At 38.5% G+C, this 27,827-nt stretch overlaps 1 protein-coding gene across 2 annotated transcripts in view; it reads left to right on the top strand.

The window, feature by feature from the left end:
• USO1 (USO1 vesicle transport factor) overlaps positions 1–27,827 on the top strand; it is an 83,035-nt gene that overhangs the window by 33,484 nt on the left and 21,724 nt on the right. For both annotated transcript variants that reach the window (XM_090266746.1, XM_090266745.1), the window contains exons 8-9: positions 16,747–16,867; positions 26,400–26,578. In XM_090266746.1, the coding sequence (XP_090122872.1) occupies positions 16,747–16,867; positions 26,400–26,578 (300 nt within the window). The remainder of the gene's footprint in view (positions 1–16,746; positions 16,868–26,399; positions 26,579–27,827) is intronic.

Here is a 27,827-nt window from a genome sequence, read left to right as displayed (position 1 = left end):
AGAGCATATCAAACTAATTTAATATCCAATTTTACCCTGAGATGCCCAGAACTCATGGAAACCCAGTGACAACTTCTTTGTTACTCCTCTTTGTGTTTTGGTCCCTGATTCTTTGCCTTTCTCATCCTAAGTGCTACTAAATGTCATTTGGATAGATCTTGGCCTCCCAACTGGTAGTAGCAAAGCAGAAAAAAACTGAAATACTCTTGACTTCTAGTCCATACAGACAGTTTTTTTAGCTTTGTGTTTAAAATTTGTAGTATGTTTGTCAGCACAGTATCATCAAGTGGTGAAATAACGTAGTAATGTGACTCATGAGAAGGGCATGTTTTATTCTTTAATCTTTTAAGAATTATCTTATTTAAATGGATATCAATCTAGTAGGAATTTTGAGTATCTTTCCTTGACTATGTATTGCTATTTATCTTAAACCTAAATTTGCTTCTCACTCTTCTCTTGGCCTTCAGTTTAAATAAGATGTTACCATACAAACTATTTAATAAATTCTTCCTGTATTGCTCTTAGTACCATTACCATTTGTTTTCATTTTCAGATAAATTTCTTTTGTTTTGCATAACTGCATTGTCCTAGTTCTTAAGTGTACCAATTTTTTAGGTCTCTTTTTTTCTTCTCCTAACCTTGTTTATGTTGTTTTTCATTAAATTTATAATTAGGGATTAACTTATTTTTGTTGTAGCATCTAAATTCTTGACTTTTACATGTTTTCTAGTTATCTTTTCTTTGATTTCAGTACAGTATTCCCTTACTTATCACGGGTATTACGTTCTAGATCCCCCCGCGAAGTAGGAACTTTACATTTATTCTACACTCTTAAACCTACGTGACTTTAACAACATACATATACAGTACCTCAAAATCCCACAATATAGCGAAAAATTTGCAATAAGTAATTAAATATAATATTTTTAAAAATCCCATGATACAGTGAGGCTGCGATAAGTGAACCGTGATATAGAGAGGGACTACTGTAAACTTATTTATTTATTTGAATATTTTTATGGATACTCACTGTTGCAAGATTACATAATGTTATACATTACATTATAGAATGTTATGTAAGCCATAATATACCACAGTTGACACCAGCAACCAGAGCCAATGAACTGAAACCTCTGGCAGTTATTAGTGTCACTGTGACTGTCTGGAACAATACACTACTTTTCCCCCCCTCTTTTGTGTCTTTTGTTTTCTTTAGCCTTCTTTAAAAATTCTTTTTTCTTTTCCTTCTTCCTTTTCTTTTTTATCAACTTTATTTACTTATTTTTACAGAGAGGGAAAGGGAGGGAGAAAGAGGGAGATAAACATCGATGTGCAAGAGGTAAATCAATCAGTTGCCTCTCACGTGCCCTCAAATGGGGACCTGACCCATAACCCAGACATGTGCCCTGACTGGGAATCGAACTGGCAGCCTTTCAGTTTGCAGGCTTATGCTCAATTCACTGAGCCACACCAGCCAGGGCTAATGAACTTTCTAATTGAACTCAATGACAGTTGTCAACACTGACTAGGCTCTCTGGGAGCATATTGGCAAAGATTTTTAGCCCCATTTTGTTTTCTATTTAAAACATTGACCTGGATTTAGAGAACTTATTGTCGTTTATCATAGGTGCACTGACACTATCATATTTATTTGTTACTTAGTGCTTAAAAATTATTAAGAACGTTTCAGAAAACTAATGAAATAACTACAACTTCAATTCTAAGTGATAGACTATAATTTTATTCTTAAGTGTAATTAAAGAGAAAACACAGACAAAACCACCCCCTAAATTCATCAGCTTTTAAGATTTTGTTACACTTGCTTTATTTGTTCCTCTCCTTATCACCATCTTTTGTTTTTGACTGGAGTATTTAAAAGGCATCAAACAATCAATATAATTTCACCATTACATACTTCAGTATACATGTCAAATACACACACACACACACACCCATACATTTCTTACATAACTATAATGTCATTGTCACATTTAACAAGTTAACAATGATGTCTAAGCCCTCAGTTTGAATAAGATAACCATTCCGTATCCAGGTTTCCCAGTTGTCTCAAAAATGTCTTTTATAGTTGCTTTCTTCATATCAGGGTCCAGACAAGGTTCTCTCATCACAGTTCCTTGTTATGTCTGTTAACTTACCTAAAGGGCTAATCAAGCTCAGGTTCCACCTTTTTTCTAGGATACTTCCTAGGTAATCAGTGCACTTAATTTTGCAATACATCAGGAAATGTGTACTATCTGGCTATCTCACTTTTAGTGATCACTGAGTTTGATTCAGGTGGTGATAGCCAGAACCCTCCATTGTAAAACTCTCTGCCAACCTTACCTCAGATTTATCCCTTACATCTGATCATCCATTGATGATTATTGCCTAAATTGGTTATTTTGTTAATAATTGAAAAAGTAATATTTATAATTATTTCACATTTATTAAGCTGTAATCTTACACAAAGAACTTTATTTCATCAATTAATCTATTTTATTTATTCTGAAATATATTTTATACATGAAAGACCAAATAAATAAGTCGGTCCTTTTAGTTAGTATTTAAAGTAAAGAATTGGTGCCCACTTATTTTCAATGACCAGTGAGTATACTTCTTTTTTTTTTAAGGTTGCGTCTGATTGAATAATTCTTTTTCTTTTAAAGATTTTCTTTATTTGTTTTTAGACAGGTGAAGGGAGGGAAAAAGAGAGGGAGACAAACATCAGTGTGTGTTTGCCTCCCATGTGCCCCCAGCCAGGGACCTGCCTGCAACCCATGCATGTGCCCTGACTGGGAATCGAACCGGTGACCCTTTGGTTCACAGGCTGACACTCAATCCACTGAGTCATGCCAGCCAGGGCTATATTTTTATTCTTAACAACATTTTAGTGGATGTGTTTGATTAGAGCAATATATACTTTTTAACAGATTTTTTAAAATCCTCACCTGAGGATATGTTTTATTGATTTTTGTAGAGAGCACGGAATGGAAAGAGAGAAACATGGATTGGTTGCCTCTCATACATGCCCCAACTGGGGATCGAGCCCACAACCTAGGCAAGTGCCCGACTGGGAATCTAATCCGGTGTAGGGGGACAATGCTCCAACTAACTGAGCCACCTGGCCAGGGCAGCAATATATTTCTTAATAGTCAAGTAAAAAAAACTACAGCAAGAACTTAAAAGTAGCATATGGGGTCTGTCCAGAAGGATTCCAGCCAAGTAATATGAAAAATAGAGACATTTATTGAAGAAGATACAAGATATAAAAACATTGTACATAGGACAGTGATGCCTCAGTCCCCTTCAAAGTAGGCACCTTGGGACCTCACAGTGTTCTCTCAATTGCCATCAGCTGCCCCATCGTATTTTCCTGAATCTCATCGATCATCTGAAATCTCTTCCCTTCCAAAAATGATTTTAATTTTGGGAAATGCCAGAAGTCACAGGGTGCCAAATCTGGATTAGGGTGAAGGAGCGAGTCACCTCGGTGATTTGATGTTTCGTCAAAAAACTCTGCATGAGACGTGATGCATGAGTGGGTGGGTTGTGAAACTACCAATCAGCAGTTGCCCATAGCTGCGGCCTTCTGATACTCGAATAGTTTCCATAGAGTAATATTCAAGCCTAACACAAAACTTGATGCAGATTCATTGTACTACTCACTCGGTCATTTTGAATGTGACAGCCACACAGTACACATACTCAGTGGTGTCTACCCCCCACCCCACTGACTAGTACAGTGAAGCTGTCATTGTTCATGTGTGCACATTCCAGTCCATTTTCCTTGGCTGCCAGGTAACATGGATGTTGCGCATACCCTTCTCATTAACAATGGCTGGACTTTTTCTGGACAGACCTCATATACATATGTACATAGTAGGTTCTATTAAAGTTTTTTTATGTCCTTTTGTACACCCTGTGACTTATTTTACACATGAATTTACTAATACTCAGAACTTATATAATTTTTTTTCCTTTTTTTTAAGTATATTTTATTGATTATGTTGTTACAGTAGTCCCAGTTTCTTTTTCCCTTTGCTCTCCTCCTCCCAGTACCCGCATTCCCTCCAGCAATCCCACCCCCCTTAGTTCATGTCCAGGGGTTGTGCATATCATTTCTTTGGCTTCACCCTTTCCTATATTATTCTTAACTTCCCCCTGTCTATTTTGTACCAATTGATAATGCTTCTTAATCCCTGTACCATTTCCCCATTTCTCCCCCTTCCCCCTCCCAGCTGATAACCCTCCAAATCATCCCCATACCTATGATTCTGTTCCTATTCTGGTTGTTTGCTTAGTTTGTTTTTGTTTTCATTTTTTTAGGTTCTGTTGATAATTGTGAGTTTGTTGTCATTTTAATGTTTATAGTTTTGATCTTCTTTTTCTTAAGTAAGTACCTTTGGCATTTCATATAATAATGGCTTGGTGATGATGAGCTCCTTTAGCTTTACCTTTTCTGGGAAGCACTTCATCTGCCCTTCCATTCTAAATGATAGCTTTGCTGAATAAAGTAACCTTGGTTGTAGGTCCTTGCCTTTCATCACGTTGAACACTTCTTGTCAGCCCCTTCTTGCCTGCAAAGTTTCTTTTGAGAAATCAGCTGATAGTCTTATAGGGACCCCTTTGTAGGTAACTCTCTTCTTTTCTCTTGCTGCTTTTAAGATTCTCACTTTATCTTGAACCTTTGGCATTTTAATTATGACGTGTCTTGGCATGGTCCTCCTTGGGTCTAGCTTTATTGGGACTTTGTGCTTCTTGGACTTCTAAGTCTATTTCCTTCACCAAATTTGGGAAATTTTTCTTCATTATTTTTTCATTTAACCTTTCAATTTCTTGTTCTTCCTCTTCTCCTTCTGGCATTCCTATGATTTGGATGTTGCCACATTTAAAGTTGTCCCAGAGGTTCCTAACCCTTTAGTCATTTTTTTCAATTCTTGTATCCTCATTCTGTACTGGTTGACTGTTTATTTATTCCTTATGTTCCAAATCATTGATTTGAACCCCGGTTTCCTTCCCTTCACCATTGGTTTTGTGTGGATCTTCCTTTCTTTCATTTAGCATAGCCTTCAACTCTTTCCTTATGTGTTTGCTGTACTTAAGCATATCTGTCAAGCCCGTGAGCATCTTTATCGCCAGTGTTTTGAACTCTACATCTGTTAGGTTGGCTGTCTCCTTGTCTGTTAGGTTGGCTATCTCCTCGTCGCTTAGGTTGGCTATCTCCTCGTCGCTTAGTTCTCCCACTGAAACCTTAATCTGTTCCCTCTTTTGGGCCATACCTCTCCTCATCTTGACAGGCTCCTGTGTTTGCCTCTTTGTCTTACGTAGAGCTGTCGCACCTGTCTGAATGCGAATTTCGTCTTTATATCTGTTTGTTGGACTTCCATGCAGCTCAGTTTTCTGGGACTCTAGTTTTCTGGTTGTCTCTAGTTTTGAGGTAGTTGTATTCCTTTTTAGTTGTGAAGGGAGACACAGCATGTCTGTCTAGGCCTCCATTTTGGCCAGAAGTCACAACTTACATAGTTTGCTTAAGCTTGCACAACTTATAAGTGGGACAGCCATTTTTAAAACCCACTTTATGTAACTCAGAGCCTCAGTATGCTTTCTACTGTATTGCTTTCTCCCTTTGTTAGCAGTTAAACTCAAGTTGGCAGCATAAAGTAGGAGAATTTCACATTTAAAAATAATCAGTTTTGCCTTTGTCATGTTAATGTTGAGACTTGAAAGGAAAATGAGTAGAACAGGCCCAATAAGGCCGTGGCTTTTTTTTTTTTTTTTGTCTTATATAATTACTTATCTGCCCAGTACTGATAGCCAATAGCTAATTTGCCTCTTTGGGACTTTGAAACTACCTATTTGCTGTTCCTTTTTCTTTTTTCTTTTTTTTTAAATGTATTTTATTGATTATATTGTTACAATAGTTCCAATTATCTCCCCTTTACTCCCCTCCACCCAGCATCTCCCTCCCCCAGCAATCCCCCCCCTAAGTCCATACCCATGGTTCGTAAAAAATAACTATCCCTCCCTCTCAGATATTAAGACCCTTTGTAATCTTGTAAAGGACAATGGACGAAGGTCTCAAGCTCCTCTAGCTGCTTCAAGCTGGACATGGTCGTCGTCCTACCTACCCTTGGGTCCAGAAATCCCTAATAATGGTGGGGGTGTGGAGGGGAGGGTGGCCTTCCCACATGGGGAAGGATCGTGCAGACTCCAGGTCAGTTGGCTGTCTCCGGACAACGGCGTGCTTGGTTTAACAGGCTGGCATCCTTGTTGTGTTCTGGGGGCAACAGATTTGGCAAAAAGAGTTAAAAGACATCATTCAATCCATAACTACTAGATGACAAAAGGCAGGGATTAATTTTTCAATGTTCCACATTAGGAGAAAAAAGAAAAAAAGGACTTCTTTGGTGGAAGGTGTGCTAGGCACATCTCACCTGTCCAAAATCTTTTTGCCCATTATACTTAGTTTGGGCTGAGGGAAATAGTTTAGGTTTCCCACCTCTCAGACCTCTGGGCCCTTTCTGTCCAAGCCATTAGGATAGAAAAGAGAAACCAGTTTTAAAGTGAAGCCCACAGACCACCCCATTCTTCACCAACCCAGACATTTAGTTCAGCCAAACCGTTGAGTCTCAGGAGGCAGCGCTGCAGAGAGGATTAAGTGAGGCTTATGAATACAGACAATCACTCAGGTAATGCGATCATAGGCTTACGCCCTTTGAAAACAGAAAACACATGTCAATTTATGTAACGTAACCCACAAACAAGTCTCTAAATCTTTAAGACTGTCTTATTGGAAAGACATACAGTTGCAAGGCACTTGACATTCTACTTGTCTGCAACTTGAATATCTTTGATGATATCACAGACATGGTTTAATTTTCAAATGAAACCATATTTTAAGTGAGAATAAACTTTTAAGATGGTTAGTTGCCCTACTTTATACTCTTACTACTGATCATTGTGATTTTCCTTGAATAATGATTTTTCTCCCTAAGATTACCCTCCTTGTCTTTAAAGGGACTACATTAAGTCCATTTTTAATTTATCCTGTTCATTTGCATAAACATAACAAGAGCAGCAAATGATCACTTATGATCTTTCATTCTGCTTTGCTGGAACTTATCCAAGGAACATTTAGGGTGACCCTCAGTCTGCTCTTCGGGGCACAAAAGCTGAGCCACATACAGCATTCAGCCTTGCATTCAGCCTTGCCTGTACACACCTGTCCTTTCCAAGTCTTTCTGGTTTTTCATTGTGCCTTAAGGTCCCTTCTAGCCATCTTTCAGGAAAACAACCTTCGTTCCTTCCCTGGAAATATTGCTGTGGACCGCACAACCAACGATGGTACCAGGCCTTTTATCTCGCGGGCTTTTATTACCTTTGAAAGTCATTCCCAGTTCCTCAGGGCTTTTTGGTAACAACCTGAGCCCAAGTACATCTCCTTTAGGCTTCACATTCCAGTAAAAGACTTGGTCAAAAAAAAGAAAAATACAAAAGAACCTCTATTAACAACTGGTCTTATTAGTTCTATGCAAAGAAACTTATGTCAGTACTTACTTATTTAGAATGCCAAACTCTGGAGGGATCAAATAGGGAGAAAAATATACAACGTGAAGGAAAATCTTTGTCCTAATATTCACTGAACTGGAATTTCCATTCTTCATATTTTCATTTTTCCCCCACTAAAAAAAAATTTTTGTTTTTCCATTACAGTTGTCTCACTTTTTTCCCCCTCTTGCTTCCCTGCACCCTGCCCCTCCCTTCCCCTACATTGAGTCCCCACTCAGTTGCCCATGTCCGTGTGTCATTTATACATGTTCTTTGACTTGACCCTTCCCCTTCTTACCCCTTTCTCTCCCTCCCACCTCCCCCCTTGTTACTGTTAGTCTACTTCTTGTTTACATAGCTCTGGTTCAATTTTGCTCATAGGTGACAGCATAAGGTATTTTTCTTTTCTTGCCTGGCTTATTTCGCTAAGCATAATTCTCTCTAGTTCCATCCATGTTGTTGCAAATGGTAGAAGTTCCTTCTTTCTTTCTGCTACATAGAACTCCATTGTGTAAATGTACCACAGTTTTTTGATCCACTCATCTACAGATGGGCATTTAGGTTGTTTTCAGCACTTGGCTATTGTGAATAGTGCTGCTATGAACATTGGAGTGCATAGGTTCTTTTGAATTGGTGTTTCAGGATTTTTCGGATATAATCCTAGCAATGGAATTGCTGGTTCAAAAGACAGTTCCATTTTTAGTTTTTTGAGGAAATTCCAAACTCTTTTCCATAGTGGCTGCACCAGTCTGCATTCCCACCAGCAATGCACCAGGGTTCCCGTTTCTCCACATCCTCTCCAGCACAAGTTGTTTGCTGATTTGTTGATGATGGCCATTCTGACTGGTGTGAGGTGGTATCTCATTGTGGTTTTTATTTGCATCTCTCTGATGGCTAGTGATGTTGAGCATACTTTCATATGTCTATGGGCCCTCTGTATGTCCTCTTTGGAGAAGTGTTTGTTCAGGTCCTTTGCCCATTTTTTAATTGGGTTGTCTGTCTTCTTGGTGTTGAGTCGTATAAGTTCTTTATATATTTTGGAGATCAATCCCTTGTCTGAGATGTCATTGGCGAATATATTTTCCCATATGGTTGGTTTCCTTTTCATCTTGCTGATGTTTTCTTTAGCTGAGCAGAAACTTTTTAGTTTGATGTAGTCCCATTTGTTTATTCTTTCCTTTATTTCCCTTGCCTTAGGAGATATATCAGTGAAAATGTTGCTACGTGGGATATCTGAAATTTTCCTGCCTATTTTTTCCTCTATGACTTTTATGGTATCGTGGCTTACATTTAAGTCTTTTATCCATTTTGAGTTTATTCTGGTGTATGGTGTAAGTTGGTGGCCTAGTTTCATTTTTTTGCATGTCCCTGTCCAGTTCTCCCAACGCCATTTGTTGAAAAGGCTCTTTTCACTCCATTTGATGTTCTTTCCCCCTTTGTCAAATATTAGTTGACCATATGAACCTGGGTTTATTTCTGGGCTCTCTATTCTGTTCCATTGATCTATATGTCTGTTCTTATGCCAGTACCAGACTGTTTTGATTACCGTGGCCTTGTAGTATAGTTTGATATCAGGTATTGTGATTCCTCCTACTGTGTTCTTCCTCAAAATTGCTGTGGCTATTCGGGCTCTTTTTTGGTTCCATATAAATTTTTGAAGTATTTGTTCTAGGTCTGTGAAATATGTTGCTGGTATTTTAATAGGGATTGCATTGAATCTATAAATTGCTTTGGGTAGTATGGACATTTTAATGATGTTGATTCTTCCCATCCATGAGCATGGTATATGCTTCCATTTATTTGTATCTTCCTTAATTTCTTTCTTCAGTGTTATGTAGTCTTTTACCTCCTTGGTTAAGTTTATTCCTAGGTATTTTATTTTTCTTGTTGCTCTGGTAAATTGAATTTTTCTTTCAGTTTCTATCTCTGATTTTTTATTGTTGGTGTATAAAAATGCCTTCGATTTCTTAATATTGACTTGGTATCCTGCTATTTTGCTTAATTCACTTATTAGGTTGAGTAGTTTTTTTGTGGATTCTATAGGGTTTTCTATGTACACTATCATGTCATCTGCAAATAATGACAGTTTTACTTCCCCTTTTCCAACTTGGATGCCTTTTATTTCTCTTTCTTGTCTGATTGCTGTGGCTAGAACTTCCAAGACTATGTTGAATAGGAGTGGAGAGAGCGGACATCCTTGTCTTGTTCCTGATTTCGGGGAATGCTCTCAGTTTTTGCCCATTGAGTATGATGTTGGCTTCAGGTTTCTCATATATGGCCTTTATTATGTGGAGGTATGCTCCCTCTATTCCCATTTTGCTGAGAGTTTTTATCATAAATGGGTGTTGTACTTTATCAAATGCTTTTTCTGCATCTATTGATATGATCATGTGGTTTTTGTGTTTCATTTTGTTTATGTGGTGTATTACGTTTATTGATTTGCGAATATTAAACCATCCTTGCATCCCTGGGATGAATCCCACTTGATCATGGTGTATAATCTTTCTAATGTGTTGCTGGATCCAGTTTGCCAATATTTTATTGACGATTTTAGCATCTATGTTCATCAGCGATATTGGCCTGTAGTTTTCTTTCTTTGTTGTGTCCTGACCTGGTTTTGGAATTAGGGTTATACTGGCTTCATAGAACGAGTTTGGGAGTCTTCCCTCTTCTTGTATCTTTTGGAATAGTCTGAGGAGGATAGGAGTTAGTTCTTTCCTAAATGTTTTGTAGAATTCACTTGTGAAGCCATCCGGTCCAGGGCTTTTGTGTGCTGGGAGTTTTTTGATTACTGCTTCAATTTCACTAGCTGTTATTGGTCTATTCAGACTTTCTGCTTCTTCTTGATTCAGTTTGGGAAGACTATAGGTTTCCAGGAATTTGTCCATTTCCTCTAGGTTGTCAAATTTCTTGCCATACAGTTGTTCGTAATAATTTCTTATAATCCTTTGTATTTCTGTTGTATCAATTGTGATTTCTCCTCTTTCATTTCTGATTTTATTTATTTGGGTGCTCTCTCTTTTTTTCTTGATGAGCCTGGTTAAAGGCTTGTCAATTTTATCTTTTCAAAGAACCAGCTCCTACTTTTGTTGATCTTTTGAATTGTTAGTTTAGACTCTTTATGTCATTTAATTGTGCTCTGATCTTGATCATTTCCTTCCTTCTACTTGATCTGGGCTTTGCTTGTTGTTCTTCCTCTAGTTCTTGTAGCTGTAGGGTTAAATTTTTTATTAGAGATTCTTCTAGCTTTTTTAGGTAGGCCTGTATTGCTATGAACTTTCCTCTTAGGACTGCTTTCGTTGTATCCCATAGGTTTGGGGTTGTTGTGTGTTCATTATCATTAGTTTCCAGAAACTTTTTGATTTCTTCCTTGATGTCATTGTTAACCCATTCATTATTTAATAGCATGTTATTCATTCTCCATGAGTTTGAATGTTTTTGAGTTTTTTCCTTGAGGTTGATTTCCAATTTTAAGCCATTGTGATCTGAGAAGATGCTTGATATAATTTCAATTTTCTTGAGTTTGTTAAGTCTTGTTTTGTGTCCTACCATGTGGTCTATCTTTGAAAATGTTCCATGTGCACTTGAGAAGTATGTATATTTTGCTTCTTTGGGGTGAAAACTTCTATATATATCGACTAAGTCCATTTGATCTAGAGTGTTGTTCAGTGCCTCAATATCTTTGGTGTTTCTTTGCTTCGAAGATCTGTCCATTGTTGACAATGGGGTGTTAAAGTCCCCTACTATGAGTGTGTTGCTGTCAATATCTTTCTTGGAGTCTCTCAAAATTTTCCTTATATATTTGGGTGCTCCTAAGTCGGGTGCATATATATTTATAAGGGTTATATCTTCTTGATGGATTTTTCCCTTAAGTATTACGAAATGCCCTTCTTTGTCTCTTGTTATGGACTTTGCTGTGAAACCTGTTTTGTCTGATATAAGTATTGCTACCCCGGCTTTTTTTTCATGTCCATTTGCTTGGAATACTTTTTTCCATCCCTTTACTTTCAGTCTGTGTAGATCTTTTGTTCTAAGGTGGGTCTCTTGTAGACAGCATATATGTGGGTCATTCTTTCTAATCCATTCAGCTACCCTATGTCTTTTAATTGGAGCATTTAATCCATTTACATTTAAGGTTATTACCGATAAGTACTTATTCATTGTCATTTTTCCCCTTTGTACTCGTGTTCGTCTCTGTCTCTCTCTGTTTCTTTATCTTCTTAAAGCAGACCCTTTAGCATCTCTTGCATTGCTGGTTTGGTGGAGATATATTCTTTTAGCCTTCTTTTGTCTTGGAAGCTCCTTATTTCACCCTCCATTTTGAATGAGAGCTTTGCTGGGTATAATATTCTAGGTTGTAGGCCTTTGTTTTTCATTGCTTGGAATATTTTTTGCCATTCCCTTCTGGCTTGTGGTGTTTCTGCTGAGAAATCTGATGATAGCCTTATTGGAGCTCCCTTGTATTTTATTAGTTGTTTCTCTCTTGCTGCTTTTAGGATTCTCTCTTTGCCTTTGAATGTTGCCATTTTAATTATGATGTGTCCTGAAGTGGGCCTGTTGGGGTTCATCTTCATTGGGACCCTCTGTGCTTCCTGGACTTCCGTGACTCTTTCTCTCGTCATGTTAGGGAAGTTTTCTGTCATTAGTTTTACAAAGAGCTTTTCTATCCCTTGCTCTTCTTCTTCTCCTTCTGGAATTCCTATGATACAGATATTATTACGTTTCATGTTGTCCTGCAGCTGTCTTAGAACCTCTTCAGTCTTGTTCATTCTTTTTTCGTTTTGTTGCATTGTCTGGGAGTTTTTGTCTAAGTTGTCCTCCAGCTCGCTGATCCGATCTTCTGCTTCTTCTAGGCTTCTTTTAATTCCTTCTACTGTGTTCTTCAATTCAGAGATCATATACTTTATTTCCTCCTGGCTCTTATTGATAGTTTCTATGTCCTTTTTCATGCTTGTGTAATTCTCTGTGAGTTCCTTGTAGTTTTTCTGGAGTTCTTTGTAGTTTCCGCTGAGCTCATTGAGCTTCTCCATAATCCATGTTTTGAATTCCATATCTGATATTTTGCTCCCCTCTATTTCATTTAGCATTCTCTCTGGGGATTCTCCCTTTCCTTTTGATGGGGGGTTGTTCCTCTGTCTCCCCATTTTTGTGATTCCTATTGTTTGTTGGTGCTTCTTAGAATGATCTGCTCTTCCTGGATCTGCCTCTGGTAGCATTAGATCATGTACCAGACTGGCCCTAGGCAGCCTGTTGGAGACTTCCAGGGATCTACTGCCTTTGTCTGTCTTCTTTAGTTGTTAATCTACTCAATCTGTGATTAGCCGTGAGGCTTAAGGACCGTGGATGTAGGCAGGGCTTTTATTTTCCCTCAGGCTGACACCACTTGGAGGGGAATGGTCTGTCTGCTGTGCTGGGGCTGAGTCAGCACTGGCTGGTCCTGGGAGGAGGTTAGTGTAGCTTCTACGTACTCCTCCGCCCTCTTGGATCTCCGTCTGTGTTGTCCTTGATGTTATTTCTTTAATCTGTTTGGTTGTATTTCAGCTACTCTTTGGTGGATCTTTTTCTCTGGTTAGTTGATTGAGAGTCACTCTGCCCACCTTGTCTTGAGATCTTTTGTGGAGGAGCTGCTAAAACATAATCACAGAACCCAGGCAAGAAACCCACACCTTCTAATATCTCCCCCAACTACAATCTCACTGTAGGCTGCAAATGACCCCGTATTAATATACTCGTGGAGATATTGGGACTCTTATTTCATAGGAGAAACAGATAGGAGTTGTTTTAAATGAAGGAAGGGTAATTTTTGAGCTGGAAGTTGATAGAGTAATAATATTAGCAATTGGGATCAAGGTTATGTAAGACAGCAATTAACATTTACACTGTATGTTTGAAAAGGAGGAGAGGGTTACAATGTGGAGTGAGAAAGTGGAAGTGTATAGTATTAGGATTATATAATCGATATATGCTATATGATTAGCGTGGAAGGGAGGATAGACACAACAGACATCCAGGCAGACAGACAGCCAGAAATTGAAGGAGAGGGCTGAGGAGGTTAGAAGGTAGGAAACAGATTGAGAAAGAATTTTTCAAGAATAAAAATACAGAGTAGAAAATAGCAAGATAGGAAGGGAGAGAGGAAAGAGAGAGAGAAAGTAGAGAAGAGAAGGGTAGGAGAGAGAACGAAAGAAGAAGGGGAGGGAGAAGAGCGGGGACTGGATTAAATTTTTTTAAATTATATACTATAAAGATTAGGAGATTAAAACATGATATAAAATTGCAAGATAGAGAGAAAGAGAGAATATATAGAGAGAGGAATAAGAGATGGGAAAGCAAGAAGATGGGGGAGGGAAAGAACACGGAGGAGGGAAGGAAATCAGGAGGAAGAGGAGATATTAGGGAGGGAAAGATTGAAATTGAAGAGTTGACAAAAGATAGGATGAAGGAGAGAAGTACAAGAGGTAGAGAGAGAAGTGAGGGGATGGGGTGGAAAGAGAGAAGGGGTAAGAATGGGAGGGTGAAGGGAGAGAGGGATAGATTAGAATTATAATTTGAATATTAAAAGATCAGAATATAAAGTGGGATAGGGAGAGAGAAAGAAAGAGAGAGAGAATATTTATAGGGAGAGGAGGAAAATAAGGGCAAGGGATGAAAGAAAAACAAATGTAGACTGAAGTGGGACAAAATAAAGAAAGAAATTTAATAAAATTGAAGGTGCTTAGCGCAGAGAAAGGAGAGAGAGAGAAAGGAAACGGAGGGAGGATGAGGATAGGGGAAGGGAAGGGGATTGGAAGAAGGGAATAGGAAGGAAAGGGAGAGAACTTAAAATTGAAAAATTAACAAAGAATAGGATGCGGGGGAGACATGCTAAGGGGAGAAAAGGGATGGAAGAGGAGGGGGGAAAATGAGAGAGAATAAGAAAGGACGGGAGGGGCAGTTAGAGAGAGAGTGAGAAATAAAAGAATGAGAGGATTTTAACTCAATTCAACTTTTAGGCACAGTCTCTGGGTATTTTTGGTTTGTTTGTTTTTTGGTTTTTCCTTGCTTCCTTCCTGAGTCTGCTCCTATTCAAAATTCCATGAGTTTCAAATCTTTTCTGGTTGGTTGGCTGGCTGTGGGAGGGTTCTGCTTGATTCTGGGGTTGCTAGTCTTTTTTTCGTGGGCCTACCACCGCTCTGCTGTGAGCTGCCTTTAGTTGTTCCCTCCTGAGGCAGCCTCAGCCCTCCTCAGGCTTGTCCAGCTACTCCTTCCCTCTGTTGGTCCAGCCTGTGCCTGCCAGCAATCCCCGCCCTGCCTCCGGTCCTGTCTCTATTCCCAGGCTACAGCTTCTGCTCTCTTCCTTGTCTATATCCCTGCGTACCCTACCTCTCTCCCTGTCTCAAGACCGTCCCTTTGTTCTGCAGGACTCTGGCACAGTCGGTCAAAGTGCCGGGCCCAGTGGCCCTTTCCTGCCCAGGGCCTCTCCCCTAGTCTGGAACTCTGCAGCGGCTTTCCTGCCTGTGCTCTTCTCCTTGCCCCAAAACTGTCTCTATTCTGATCTACAGCTTCTACTGGCTTCCCTGCTATAGGCCTGTGCGCTCTATCTCCCTCCCCGCCCCAGCACCGTTCCTTTGTTCTGCAGGACTCTAGCGTGGTCGGTCAGCGCAGCGCTCTCCTACCCAGGAGCTCTCCCCCAGTCCGGAGCTCCGCAGCAGCCTTTCCCTTCGGGCCCTTCTTCCCGCCCTAAAACTATTTCTACTCCAGAACCACCGCCTCCGCTCTCTTCCCTACTTACAGGTCCTGCATGCCCTAGTTCTCTCCTAGCCCCAAACCCGCCTTTTGTTCTGTGGGATTCTAGCGCGATGGCTCAAAGCGCCGGGGGCCTGCACTTTTCTCTTGCTCGGGAGCTCTCCCCCAGTCCGGAGTTCCGCAGCAGCTTTTCTGTGCGGACTGTCTCCTTGCCCCCAAACTGTCCCTTTGTTCTGTAGGGCCCTAGCGCAAGTGCTGTGCGCGCCCGGAGTGCCGACTGCAGCTGAGGAGGTTTCCCTCTAGACTCAGATCACACAGTTTCTCCCAGTCCTGGTTGTTCACTGTTCTCTCACTCCTCTGGCTTTTTCAGTGAAATCCTCTCCCTAACTCCCTACAAGAATTCACTTATCGGTGCGCCCCTGGCAGGGGGAGCCTCCAAGCAGCTCTCGGCTAGTGAGCTCTCCGGCTTGGTACTGCAGATGCACAGGGTCCCGGAATGACTCAGCCTGCAGTGTGTGGTAAACCCCTCCACCCCCCTCCACGCTGCTCCCATGCTCTCCTCCCCATTCACGCTATCGGAGATCCACACTCACTCAGTCACTCCTCTCTGCATTCGTTCCTGGAGTCTCTCCTTAACAGGAGCGAGCTGAGAACACTGCCCCTACTCCGCCGCCATCTTCCCCTCCACCTGTTCCTTTTTCTCTGAAGTACCGGTAATATCTGCTTTTTCTCATAAAAATACTTGGGTCTCTTTGAACATTGTGGTATTGTTGGGTTTTTAGGGTCTTATACAATACTTGTTGTTTGATAACGAAAGCCATTGAAATGGGTATCATTGAGTTTTCCTTGAAGGATAAGAGTTTGCAGAATATGTAAACAAAATCCAGCATAACAGAAGCCAAGGAAAGCTAAAACTCAAAAGCAAAAACTACTCTGAATTGTCTCATGCCAGATATGCCATTTATGAGGTGTGGATTCTCTTTTTTTTCCATATCAACTAATAATTGAGTTTGGGGAATTTGGGAATTCTAAGAATATCCAAATTTTCTCTGCTAGAATGTGATGTTTATTGATTTATATTTTTGAACCACATTTTCATGTAATTACATTGTGAAGCATGTGCAGAGGCATTCCTGAGGCAGATGTAATCAGACTCAACTCTTACACTACAATGAAAGTTATATAGTGATTGATGAATATACAAGAATTATTGAATACTTTTATTGTACAGTGAAAAGAGAACTGAATTAGGCATTGATAGACATGTATTTTAGTCTAGGCTCTGTCCCTTTGAGATTAACTTTAGGGAGGCACATTGCTCATTTTCTCTGTACTTGTTTTTCTTATCTATAAATTAAGGGGGATGAACTTGTGAAAATCCTACCAGTTCTAATATTCTATGGTGTTTTAAAAGTAATTTTTAAATGTCTTATAAAAGTTGTACTCCACTAAACATTATCTCTTCTCCATAAGGGTGTCTTACTACTACAAGCGCTAACAAGAAGCAATGGAGCAATCCAGAAAATTGTTGCTTTTGAAAATGCTTTTGAGAGACTACTGGACATTATTACAGAGGAGGGCAACAGTGATGGAGGTACAGTATGAAAGGATCCATTTGAAGTAATTCCTTTTGTACTCACTAAATCATTAACTTCTAGAGAATACAATTGGAGGGAGAAAGGAGGACTTCATATTCTTTCTTTCACAGTGGTGTGTTGAGTATGGATTTCTTTTTATTTATTCTGTTCGATACTTGTTAGGCTTCAGGAATCTAGGTTGCTATTCACCATTTCTGGAAAATCCCAACTGTATCTCTTCAAATATTGCTCTGCCACATTTTTCTCCCCTTTCTAAACTCAGATTTAACTCTGTCATATGATTTAACTCTCATCTCTCATCTTACTTTTTCTTCTGTTTTGTCTTCTTTTTGTCTCTTCAGGCTTTATTCTGGATTGTTTTTTCTAACTTGTTTTCTGTTTCAATAATTCTCTCTTCACCTATATTTAATTTGCTAATAAGTGTTCATTAAGGATTTTATTTCCAGTTATATTGAAATATAGTTGACATACAGCACTGTGTAATTTTTAGGTACACAGCATAATGATTTCATTTACATATATATTGTGAAATAATTACCACAGTAACTTAACATCCATCCATTGAGTTTTTAATGTCTCTTTTCTAAAAGTTCTGTTTAGTTCTTTGCTAAACTTGCTGTGTGATTTTTTTTTTTTAATTTCCTTTTCTCTGCAGGTATTTTCAATATCTTCTGTTTCTTTGAACATAAAAAACAGTTATATTGTAGTCTAACCCCAATATTCTGAGTCTGTGAGACTTGTACTTTTGCTCTGCTCATTCTTGCACATGGCACGATGTTTTCTGTGTTCCTGGTTATCTTTGGCTGTGTGTTGTGTTATACTTAACAGAGTTATGCACAGGAATTTGAAGCCTAGGTTGAAGGTGATTTCTTTCAGAGAAAGCCCTAGGAGTGCAGTGTATTTGGGATCACATTAACCCAGATTCAAGAGTTGGGATTTCCTAGACCACACAGGCAGTGCAAACCTAGGTTGCAAGACCTATGAGGACTAGTTAACTTTTGGTTATTCTCACCCTGAAGATAAAGCCTTTGAAGTCCCAACTTACTAAGTGGAGAGTTTTCTGTTAGATTTTCTTCCCACCTTGTATATGCTCATGGCTTTGATTTCTTTTTCCTGAGACTGTCTATATGAAAATTTTAGATTTTTCATGATTGAGAAATGTACTCCTAGCCAAAAAGTACTTTATACATGTTTACTTATCCAGATATTTATTTGATCTCCAGTTTTAGCCTGCTTAAACTCAACTCTTCATTTGTTCTAAGGCTTTTTTAAAAATCTAGCATTATTAGTAGTGTTAATGAGAAGTTGATCCAAAAACCTAGCACTGGGGTCAGAGGAGAAAATGAGTTTATTTTTATTCACTGAAACTGGGATTAGCCAGTATAGTAGTATAGTCAACAGTTGGCTATGTGAATCTGGAGAGGAGGGCCAGCCTGGAGATGAGGGCCAGCCTGGAGATAAAGATTTAAGAGTCTTTAGAATATAGATGATAGGTGAAACAATTAGATAAACAAGAAGGATTAAGTGAGTCACATAGGAGAGTAAAGAATGAGAAAGAAGAGCTCTGGCTGCTGTGGCTCAGTGGATTGAGCGTCAGCCTGCAAGCCAAGTGTCACTGGTTCAATTCCCATTCAGGACACATGACTAGGTTGCACATCAGGTCCCCAGTTGGGGGCGTGAGTGAGAGGCAACCACACAGTGATGTTTCTCTCCCTCTCTTTCTCCTTTCCCCTCTCTCTAAAAATTAAATAAATAAAATAAAAAAGAATGAGAAAGAAAGTGCTAGGATAGAACCTAAGGTATGTTAATAGTTATGGGATAGTAAAGGAGCAGTTGGTAAGAGACTGAGAAGAAACAGGCTGAGAGACAGGTGGAAAACTGCCTTTTTGGAAGGATCTGGGGGAGAGAGTAGCACTGTTAGAATTTGCTGAGACACAGACCAGATAAGGGCAGAAATATATCTATGGCATTTAGAATATGGACATCATTAGTGACCATAAGGAGAGCAGTTGTGTCTAGTGTTTGCCACCAAATCCAGATTGCAGTCTCAGAAGAGTGAGTTAGAAGTGGGAAAATAGAGTAGTAAATAAGATTCATACAAGGAATTTGGAAAAGGCAGGGGAGAGAGGTAAACAGGAACTGGAGGTTGAAACATGATTTTTATGTTAAGTTTTTGTATTGACATGAAATATTTCAAACATACAGAAAACAATAGAATATAGCATAACAAACACATGCATCTACCATCCAGTTTTATTAAATGCTTACATTTTGCCATATATATTTCAGATTAAAAAAAATAGAACACAACAGATAGTTAAGTTCTTTATATAACCGTTCCTCAAGCTTCCTTCTCTAAGATCACAGTGTTCTAATTTTGTTTTTACCTTCCCATGTGTGTCTTCACACTTATTTATTTTAAAATTGTACTTATTTATTTTTAGAGAGGGTAAGGGATGGAAAAAGAGAGGGAGAGAAGTACCTATCAGTTGTCTTTCTCTCACCCCCTCACTGTGGACCTGGCCTGCAACCCAGACATGTGTCCTGACTGGGAATCAAACCGGTGACCTGTTTGCAAGATGACAACCAACCCACTGAGCTACACTAGTCAGGGCGTTTTCATACTTTTAATATGTATTTGTGTGAGTCTGTATATACACATTATATATCCATAAACAGTATATATAGTATTATATAGATTAAAAATACGCTGCTGAATCTATTAGTAATTTTACAACTTGCTATTTTCATTCAATATTTTGTTTTTGAGATTTATTTATGTTGATTGTCACTCTATTTGCTTTAAGCACTGCATATTATTCTGTAGTGTTAATGTACTGTGATCTATTATTTTTTTATTGAGTTGACAGGTTTGTTTTTGCTAACATAAACTGTTGCTGTGAAGTCTTCATGTATCTGCTTGTGTATAAAGTTTGCCCAGCCCTGGCTGGCTTAGCTCAGTGGATTGAGCGTCGGCCTGCGAGCTAAGTGTCGCTGGTTCGATCTTCCAGTCAGGGTACATCAGAGAAGGAAAACTCTGACTCCAAAAAACCTCCGCTGCCTTGCGGCATACCTCTTCAGGGGAAAGGCTAAGGGAGTAAACCCTGACAGAAAATCCGGAGCCGGAGTCCCTAAGGCGGTTTGACGTTGTAGTCAATACCGGCAACTCCTGCGGCGCACCTGAACCCAAGCTGTATCGACTCCATCTTTCCCTTGGACCCTTCAGCTGCGAAGAGAGGGGGGGTCTGCTGCATGGGCAACAGCAGACCCTCCATATTACCCTGCCCAGGCTCTGTAGCTTCAGCGTCATCGCATGATGTCGATTCAACACGGGAGGAGACAGATACCGTGTCACTCCCGAGTCGGACTGCACAGCCATTCTCGGCGGTGCAGATAGACTCTTAAGAAGCTACACCATCGTCTCTCGAGACGGACGGCTGCCGACGACGATAAAGTTTGCCTACTTTATATACTTATACAAAGAATTATACTTTTTTTTAATCTTTACTAGATATTGCCGAATGGCTTTTTTAAGTCATTTGAATCAGTCTATTCATTAGCAGTGTTTCCTAGTTTCTGTTTTTTTCCACATCCTTGTTGGTTCTTGCTTGCCAGTTTGATGGTTGTGAGATTTATCTCATTGAGATTTTATTTTATTTCTTTTTATTTAAGATCTTATTTATTTAGTCCCAGCTGGTGTGGCTCAGTGGGTTGAGTGTCAGCTTGCAAACCAAAGGGTCGTTGGTTCAATTCCCAGTTGGTGCACATGCCTGGGTTGCTGGACAGGTTCCCAGTTGGGGGCATGTGAAAGGCAACCAATGTACCTCATACACTTATATTTCTCTTCCTCTCTCTCTCCCTCCCTTCCCATCACTCTAAAAGTAAATAAATAAAAGAATGCCCCAAACTAGGGGCCTGGCCTGCAACCCAGGCATGTGACCTGACTGGTAATCGAACCAGTAACCTTTTGGTTCACAGGCCCATGCTCAATCCACTGAGCCATACCAGCCAGGACTATTTTATTTCTAAAAATGAGATTAAGCATATTTCGATGGGTGTATTTACTATCTGCTTTTTGTTATTTGTTTGTTTGTCTTTTGCTCCTCTGAATTACCTACTTACCCATTTTAATGTAAGACCATTTTTCCTTTTCTGGTTGGTTACTAGGAGTCTTATATGTATTCTGGATATTAATCCTTTGTTGATAATACATATTCTAGTCTGCTTATAGTGTTTCTATTAAAATTTAAAATGTTAATATAATCTTTTATAGTTTATGTTTTACTGTCTTGTTTAAGACATCTATCTCTAACTCAAGGTTGTAAAGAGAATTTCCATCATTTTCTTCTAAAGACTTTAAAAGTTTGTCTTTTACATTTAATTAATATGGATTTTGCATTTGAACAATGGTATGAGGTCTGTAATTAAATTTTCTTATGTGTAAAGGTCTGTTTCTGAGTTCCGTGTTCTGTTCCAGTAGTCTATTTAGCTCTACACTTAAACAGCACTCTTAATTACTAAAACTTCATCATAATCTCGTATCTGTTAAAATAAAGGAAAAATCTCCTACCTTGGCTCTTTTCAGAATTGTCTTAACATGCCTTTTTTTTTTTTTTTTTTTTTTGTCCTTTCATTTGAATGAAACTTATTTGCTAATCAAATTCTATGAAAATCTCTGTTGGGATTTTGATTGGAAATATATTGAGTTTACAGGTGAAGCTGAATTGTCATCTTTAGTGTATTTATTTTCCCACCCATAAACCCTGGTATATCTCTTAATTTATTCAGATCTTATGTCTGTTGGTTATGTTTTATACTGTTGAGCAAAAGAATCTTACACCTTTTTCATTAGATTCATTCTTAGGCATCTTATTTTTTTGTTACTATATTAATACTTGATTTTTGTATGTTGATCTTATATCCAATCACCTTATTAAACTATTAGTTCTAATGGGCTTTTTGTGTAGATAATCACATATTCTACAAATAAGAGTAATCTTTTTTCTCCTTTTCAATTCTTCTACCACTTTTTATCTTACTGCACTAATTAGAATCTTTACAGTGTTGAATGTTGCTAACTTTAATGAGAATGTTGATGCTTTACCATTAAGTTTGATTTTTGTTGAGTGTTTTTATCGTGAATGAATCTTGAATTTTAGTAAATGAGTTTTCTACATCTATGGAGATTATCAGATTATTCTTCTCCTTTAATCTATGAGAGCTTTTTCTTTAAAATAGGAGAGACTCCGCCTTGGCAGGGTAGCTCAGTTGGTTAGAACATCATCCCAAAACACCAAGGTTGCAGGTTTGATCCCCAGTCAGGGCATACAAGAATCAACCAATGAATGCATAAATAAGTGGAACAACGAATTGGTGTTTCTTTTCCTCCCTCCCTTTCTTTCTAAAATTCAATCAATAAAAGTGTGTGTGTGTGTGTGTGTGTGTGTGTGTGTGTATGTATGTATGTAAAAAGCGGTGGTGGTAGGGAGAGACTCCAATCAACATAAGCAAGGAGAGAAGGAGGAGATACAGGAGAAAATGGATGATCAATCAGTGGTACATAATACCTGAAAAAGGAGGAAGGAGTGGAATCCAGAGAAAGGAATTAGCTTTTATGATAGGAGAAGGGGAGTTGCATTGAAAAGACAGTCATACTCAAAGAGTGAAAAGAGAAGGATACAGTTAATAATCATGGAGAAAGTTTGAAAATAATATTTTGGAGAATAGGAGAGTTAGTTGACTATTTTAATTAGGAAATTTCCAGATAGGGATAAAGTCCTCATTAATGGTGATTACCATGATTTTACAGCAGTGCAAACTGCTTGATTATGTGATTCCTGCCCCTCATCACACCAAATACTCAGCTGCCTAGGTGAAGATACAGAAAAAAAGCCAGATAGGCAGTTTGTGCCTTTTCCAAGAAGGTGCTACAAAAAGACAGTAAGGCAAGAGAGTTTAGCATATTATCTGTAGAGTGGAAGAAATGAAGATTTATATAATTTTATTTAGGTAGGGAAGGAAGTAAATACAAAAGAGGTTTCTGAAAAGCGAGGAAGACTTGGTGGGTTGAAAGTCTCAGGGAAGCCACAGAACACATATATATTGAGAATACCTGAGCTAGAAAGATAGGAGGTTTTAATAATAGAGTGAGAATTATCTCTGAAGGTGATGCCAAGGAACTGAGAGGTCCAGGTAATATAATAGATGGGTTGTCACTGAAATTGACATCAAGAATGACAGTAAACTTGGAAAAAGACTTCGGGCAAGAGGCTAGTGATGTTTTCAGTGAACAAAGAATTAGTGACCATGAACTTACTGCATAATTATAAGAGATGGTACAGCCAGACGGCCTGAGCCTCAAGTGAACAAGAGATTTTTACAAGAGGGTAGGGGGACTGTGATCTCTGGAAAGTATACTGTGTGGGAGGATCATAGATTCCACATCCTGACTCTTAAGATACATAGGATTGAGAGCATGGATTGCCTTCACTTGAGAACATTCCAGAGTAAGGCAGGTTCTTTAAAGAGAAGGAGCATTTCATGTTATTAATGAATATTTGGGAGTTTAAGGTAGCATCATGAAAGAGTCTGAGCAGAGCTTAAGTGTGGAGAGGAAGCCCAGAGCATTCTAAGATGAGAAAATGGAAGAGCGTAGGTAACCAGAGAGGTGCATATTTTCAGAGGAAAACTGGGTTTTAGGGCAAGGTGAAATTACCTAGACTTAAGGATCTCTAAGACAAGTTCCAATAGCTCCTTGTAACTAATACTGGCCTTCAGGTCTAGAATTCGTTTTGCACACTGGAAGGAAAGCCTGCCAGTTATAGTGAGGGCTTTGATATTCTGTTTCCTCCAGAGCCTTCAGATGGTCCTAATGGCAGATCTTATTTAATGGAGATTTGTGGTCCTACATAAGAGAAAGATGTAGTGGTTTCTCCTCATGAGGTGAGGATCAGTCACATGGTTCAGCAACATGAGGTAAGGAAGCCTCCAGTCTGGAGAGATCAGGGCTGGTTAAATTTGAGATTCTTTAAAAGTATTTAAAATATGCATCTTAAACATTTTACTTTAAATTAAATATAATAAATGCTTTTAAATGTACATTTTTGTACTGATCTTTTGAATTAGGGCCAGAACTTTTTCTTTGAACATGGATCTGCTGATTGGATTTTTTCATCATCTTTCTTGCATACATCACACCTATAATGCATCATGTAGGATTTGCATTTTGGTTTCTTTAAAATAGAGTGCAAGATCTTTATGGGTTTTTACAATTACTTTCCTTACTCCAGACTTATTTTACCCATACGTAACAACAGTCATTTTCAATGACTTGTTTCATTGAGTTTTGCCAAATGCAAACATAGTTTTCATAAAAATAGCTCCATCATCATATTTTGGCAGTCTACATAATTGTTGATTAATAACCAGTGCGAATAGCATGATACATTTGTGAACAAAAGTAATTTATTCTTAGATACAATACCAAAAGCATGACCCATGAAAGAGAAAAATGATAAGTGGTACTTAATTAAAATTGAAAATTTCCCTGGAAAACACACTGCTAAGAGAATGAAAAGATAAGCCACAGACAGGAAGAAAATATTTTTAAAACATCTGAAAAAGTGTTTGTATCCAAAATATACAGTGAGCTCTTTACAAACAACCCAATTTAAAAATGTCCAAAAGTGAACACATTACCAGAGAATATATGTACATGACAAACAGCATACGAAGAGATGCTCAAAATCATATGTCATTAAGAAAATGCAAATTAAAACAATGAGATATCACTACGCGCCTATTAAGGTGGCAAAAGTCCACAACACTGACAACACCAAAATCAGGTGAGAATGTGGTACTACAGAAGCTCGTTCATTGCTGGTGGCAATACCCAGTGGTACAGCCACTTTGGAATACAGTTTGGCAGTTTATCATTCAGTCCAACAGCCACTCTCCTTGGTATGTACCCAAATGAGTGGAAAACTTATATCCACACAAAATCCTGTTTATAGCAGCTTTATTCACATTGCCAAAACTTGGAAGCAACCAAGATGTCCTTCAGTAGGTGAATGGATAAACTGTGGTATATCCATACAGTGGACTATTATTCCACAGTAAAAGGTTAACAAGCCATGAAAAGACATGGAAGAACCTTAAATGCATATTGATTGCTAAGTAAAATAATCCATCTGAGAGATTACATACTCTATGACCCAACAACTGACATCTGAAAATGACAAAAGTGTATACAAACGGTTGCCAGGGATTTAGGGGCGGGAGGAAAAAGGAACGAATAGGTAGAACACAGGATTTTAGAGCAATGAAGCTATTCTCTGATAACTGTAATTGCAGTTACATGACGTTACATATGTCAAAACCCATAGAACTGCACAACACAAAGAGTGAACCCTAGTGTGAACTATGGACTTGAATAATGTGTTGATATTTGTTCATCAGTCTCAACAAATATACCATACTAACGCTAAATGATAATTGTAGGGGAAACTGGGAGGGAGGGATTATGTGGGAATTCCGCGTATTTGTTGCTCAGTTTTTCTATCAACCTAAAGCTGCTCTAAAAAGTAAATTCTGTTAATTAAAAAATAAAGGCATTGGTTCTTGTAAACATAAAGCTTAACTAGTAGTAGCAGAAGCATGGGTGTACTACACAAAGGAACCTATGAGCTGTGAGCGTCCAACATCAGTCATAGGCTTCACAGAGTGAAGTAGAGATCCTTGGTTAAACTAGCACGTGATAAAGTAGAGATCAGTAGTTGGAGAACTTCAGCTGTGATAAAAGTGTAACCTGTCATGTGGGTGAAACTACCCTGGAGTGTGTGTGATATGTTGTAAGCGAAGAAGGAAAAATGGAGAATAGAACCATGAACAATACAGGAAGGAAGCCTGAGGAGTGGTCATAGGTCCCAGGTGTTTTAGAAACCAAGGGAAGGGGAAGTTTCAAGGAAGAGACAGATAACAATGTTAAGTGCTTCTTCGAAATTAAGATGTGATTACTTTATTCAACAAATATTTAACAGTAACCTACTATGTACATACCTGATACATTTTTCTCTGCTGAGGATACAGAATAGGTCACTGTATCCTAGTAGGACTTTCACAAATTCCTTTCTTCGTGAATTATAATCCAGTGGCGAAGACAGACACTACACCATAACAAAAGGAGCAACCTACTGTGAAAGCATGTAGTTAGTGATGCTGAGTAACCTCGTCATTGGGTCTTGGTAATTATTCCTGAAGAAGTTATGTTTCACCTGGGATTTGAAGACAAATTATGAATTACTGAGGTAACTCATATGTGCATAGTTGAACATAGAGGTCAGGAGGTCATTGGAGGACCTGAAGGAGCACGCTGATTGTGGCTGTCAGGAGTCAGAACAAGCTCTCTGCCTTGCCATACTGAGAGATGTTGAGCATGGAGAGCTCTTTTTTTTTTTTTAATGTTTAGGGATTGAATTTTCCTTCAGGGTTTATCAGCCTTAACACTTCTATTTTACATTCTTTCCTCAGGTATAGTAGTGGAAGATTGTCTGATTTTGCTCCAAAACTTGTTAAAAAACAACAATTCCAATCAAAATTTCTTCAAAGAAGGCTCATATATTCAACGTATGAAACCTTGGTTTGAAGTTGGAGATGAAAATTCTGGCTGGTCTGCACAGAAAGTAACGAATCTGCATCTAATGCTACAGGTATACTAAACTTAGACATAAATGCGGTAGGAATTTTGAAAGTGATCCTTTCAAAGAAAAGTAAATGCTTGTGTTTGATGATAAATCTAGAATGTAGCTTTCAGGTGGGCTTTAAAAATTTTTTCCTTTTAATATGGAGATTTGCAGTTATACTCAGAGATAAAGATCCCTTTCACCCCTTTCCACCCCCCCACCCCCATCCACACACACACCCATCAGTCAACTCCAATAATTATTACATCTGGCTATTTTGTTTTACTTTTTTATTGGCTTCTCTTGCACTGTGGGATTATTTTAAAGCAAATCCAAACAAAGTTTCCTGATGAGTGTTATAACGGAGGATAGTCAGTTACAGTATTGATTTGAATTTTTAAATTGTGCTTTTTTTCAACTAAGGCTCTGATATAAATTTCAATATTCAGAATGTTAAGTTTAACAAATAAATTCATTCAGCAAACATTTACTGAGAGCCAGGCACTGAATGCTAGGAAATGAATGATAACGTGGTGGTAGCCATACACTGGGTGGAGGTGCGTAAAGGAGGGGAGATGGGGACATCTATAATAGTGTCGACAATAAAAATAAAGTTAAAAACAACAACAAAAAAATCCACAGAAATCTTAACTAGAAAGGTCCAAGGATAGAAACCAGTATATGATCCTAAAGCCTCTCTAGTGACATCAATTTATTAATCAACCCTCTTAATAAAGTATCCTCATAAATATCCTCATTTGATGTTGATATATAAGATTTTATACACACATATACCTGTAACTCTAGTTTTAAAATGCAAAGTGTATATTCGAAGTTGTAACTGTGCTGAACGCTTGTTTGGGATGACACTTTTTATGTAAATGAAATTTCATGTTCAAATTCATACTAATCATAGGATCGGAATTAGGGACTTAATTAACATTAACAAGCAATAAGGCCAACCCCTTGCTTATGCATGAATCTTCTACCATGTCTCCAGTTGTTAGTTTATCCACTCTTTCAATATTTCCAGTTTAGAAGGCATTTATCATACTTCCACCCATTCATTTTTTAGACCTGCTCTATAATGAGATTGTCATCCTTACTTCAATAAGAAATCTTACTTCAGTAGAATACCACCCTGTGACTTATTCATTCATTTGTTGAATATGAACTGTGTTCTCAATACTGTGCTTGTTGTTTGGGATACAAGAATGACCTCTGTGGGAGTTCACAGTCACGTGAAAGAGACAAACGTAAGCAGATAGCATCATAT

This window comes from Furipterus horrens, unplaced genomic scaffold, assembly GCF_987537825.1.
Source record: "Furipterus horrens unplaced genomic scaffold, mFurHor1.1.pri manual_scaffold_2, whole genome shotgun sequence".
NCBI lineage: Eukaryota > Metazoa > Chordata > Mammalia > Chiroptera > Furipteridae > Furipterus > Furipterus horrens.
This window is presented reverse-complemented; position numbering and strand designations above follow the sequence as displayed.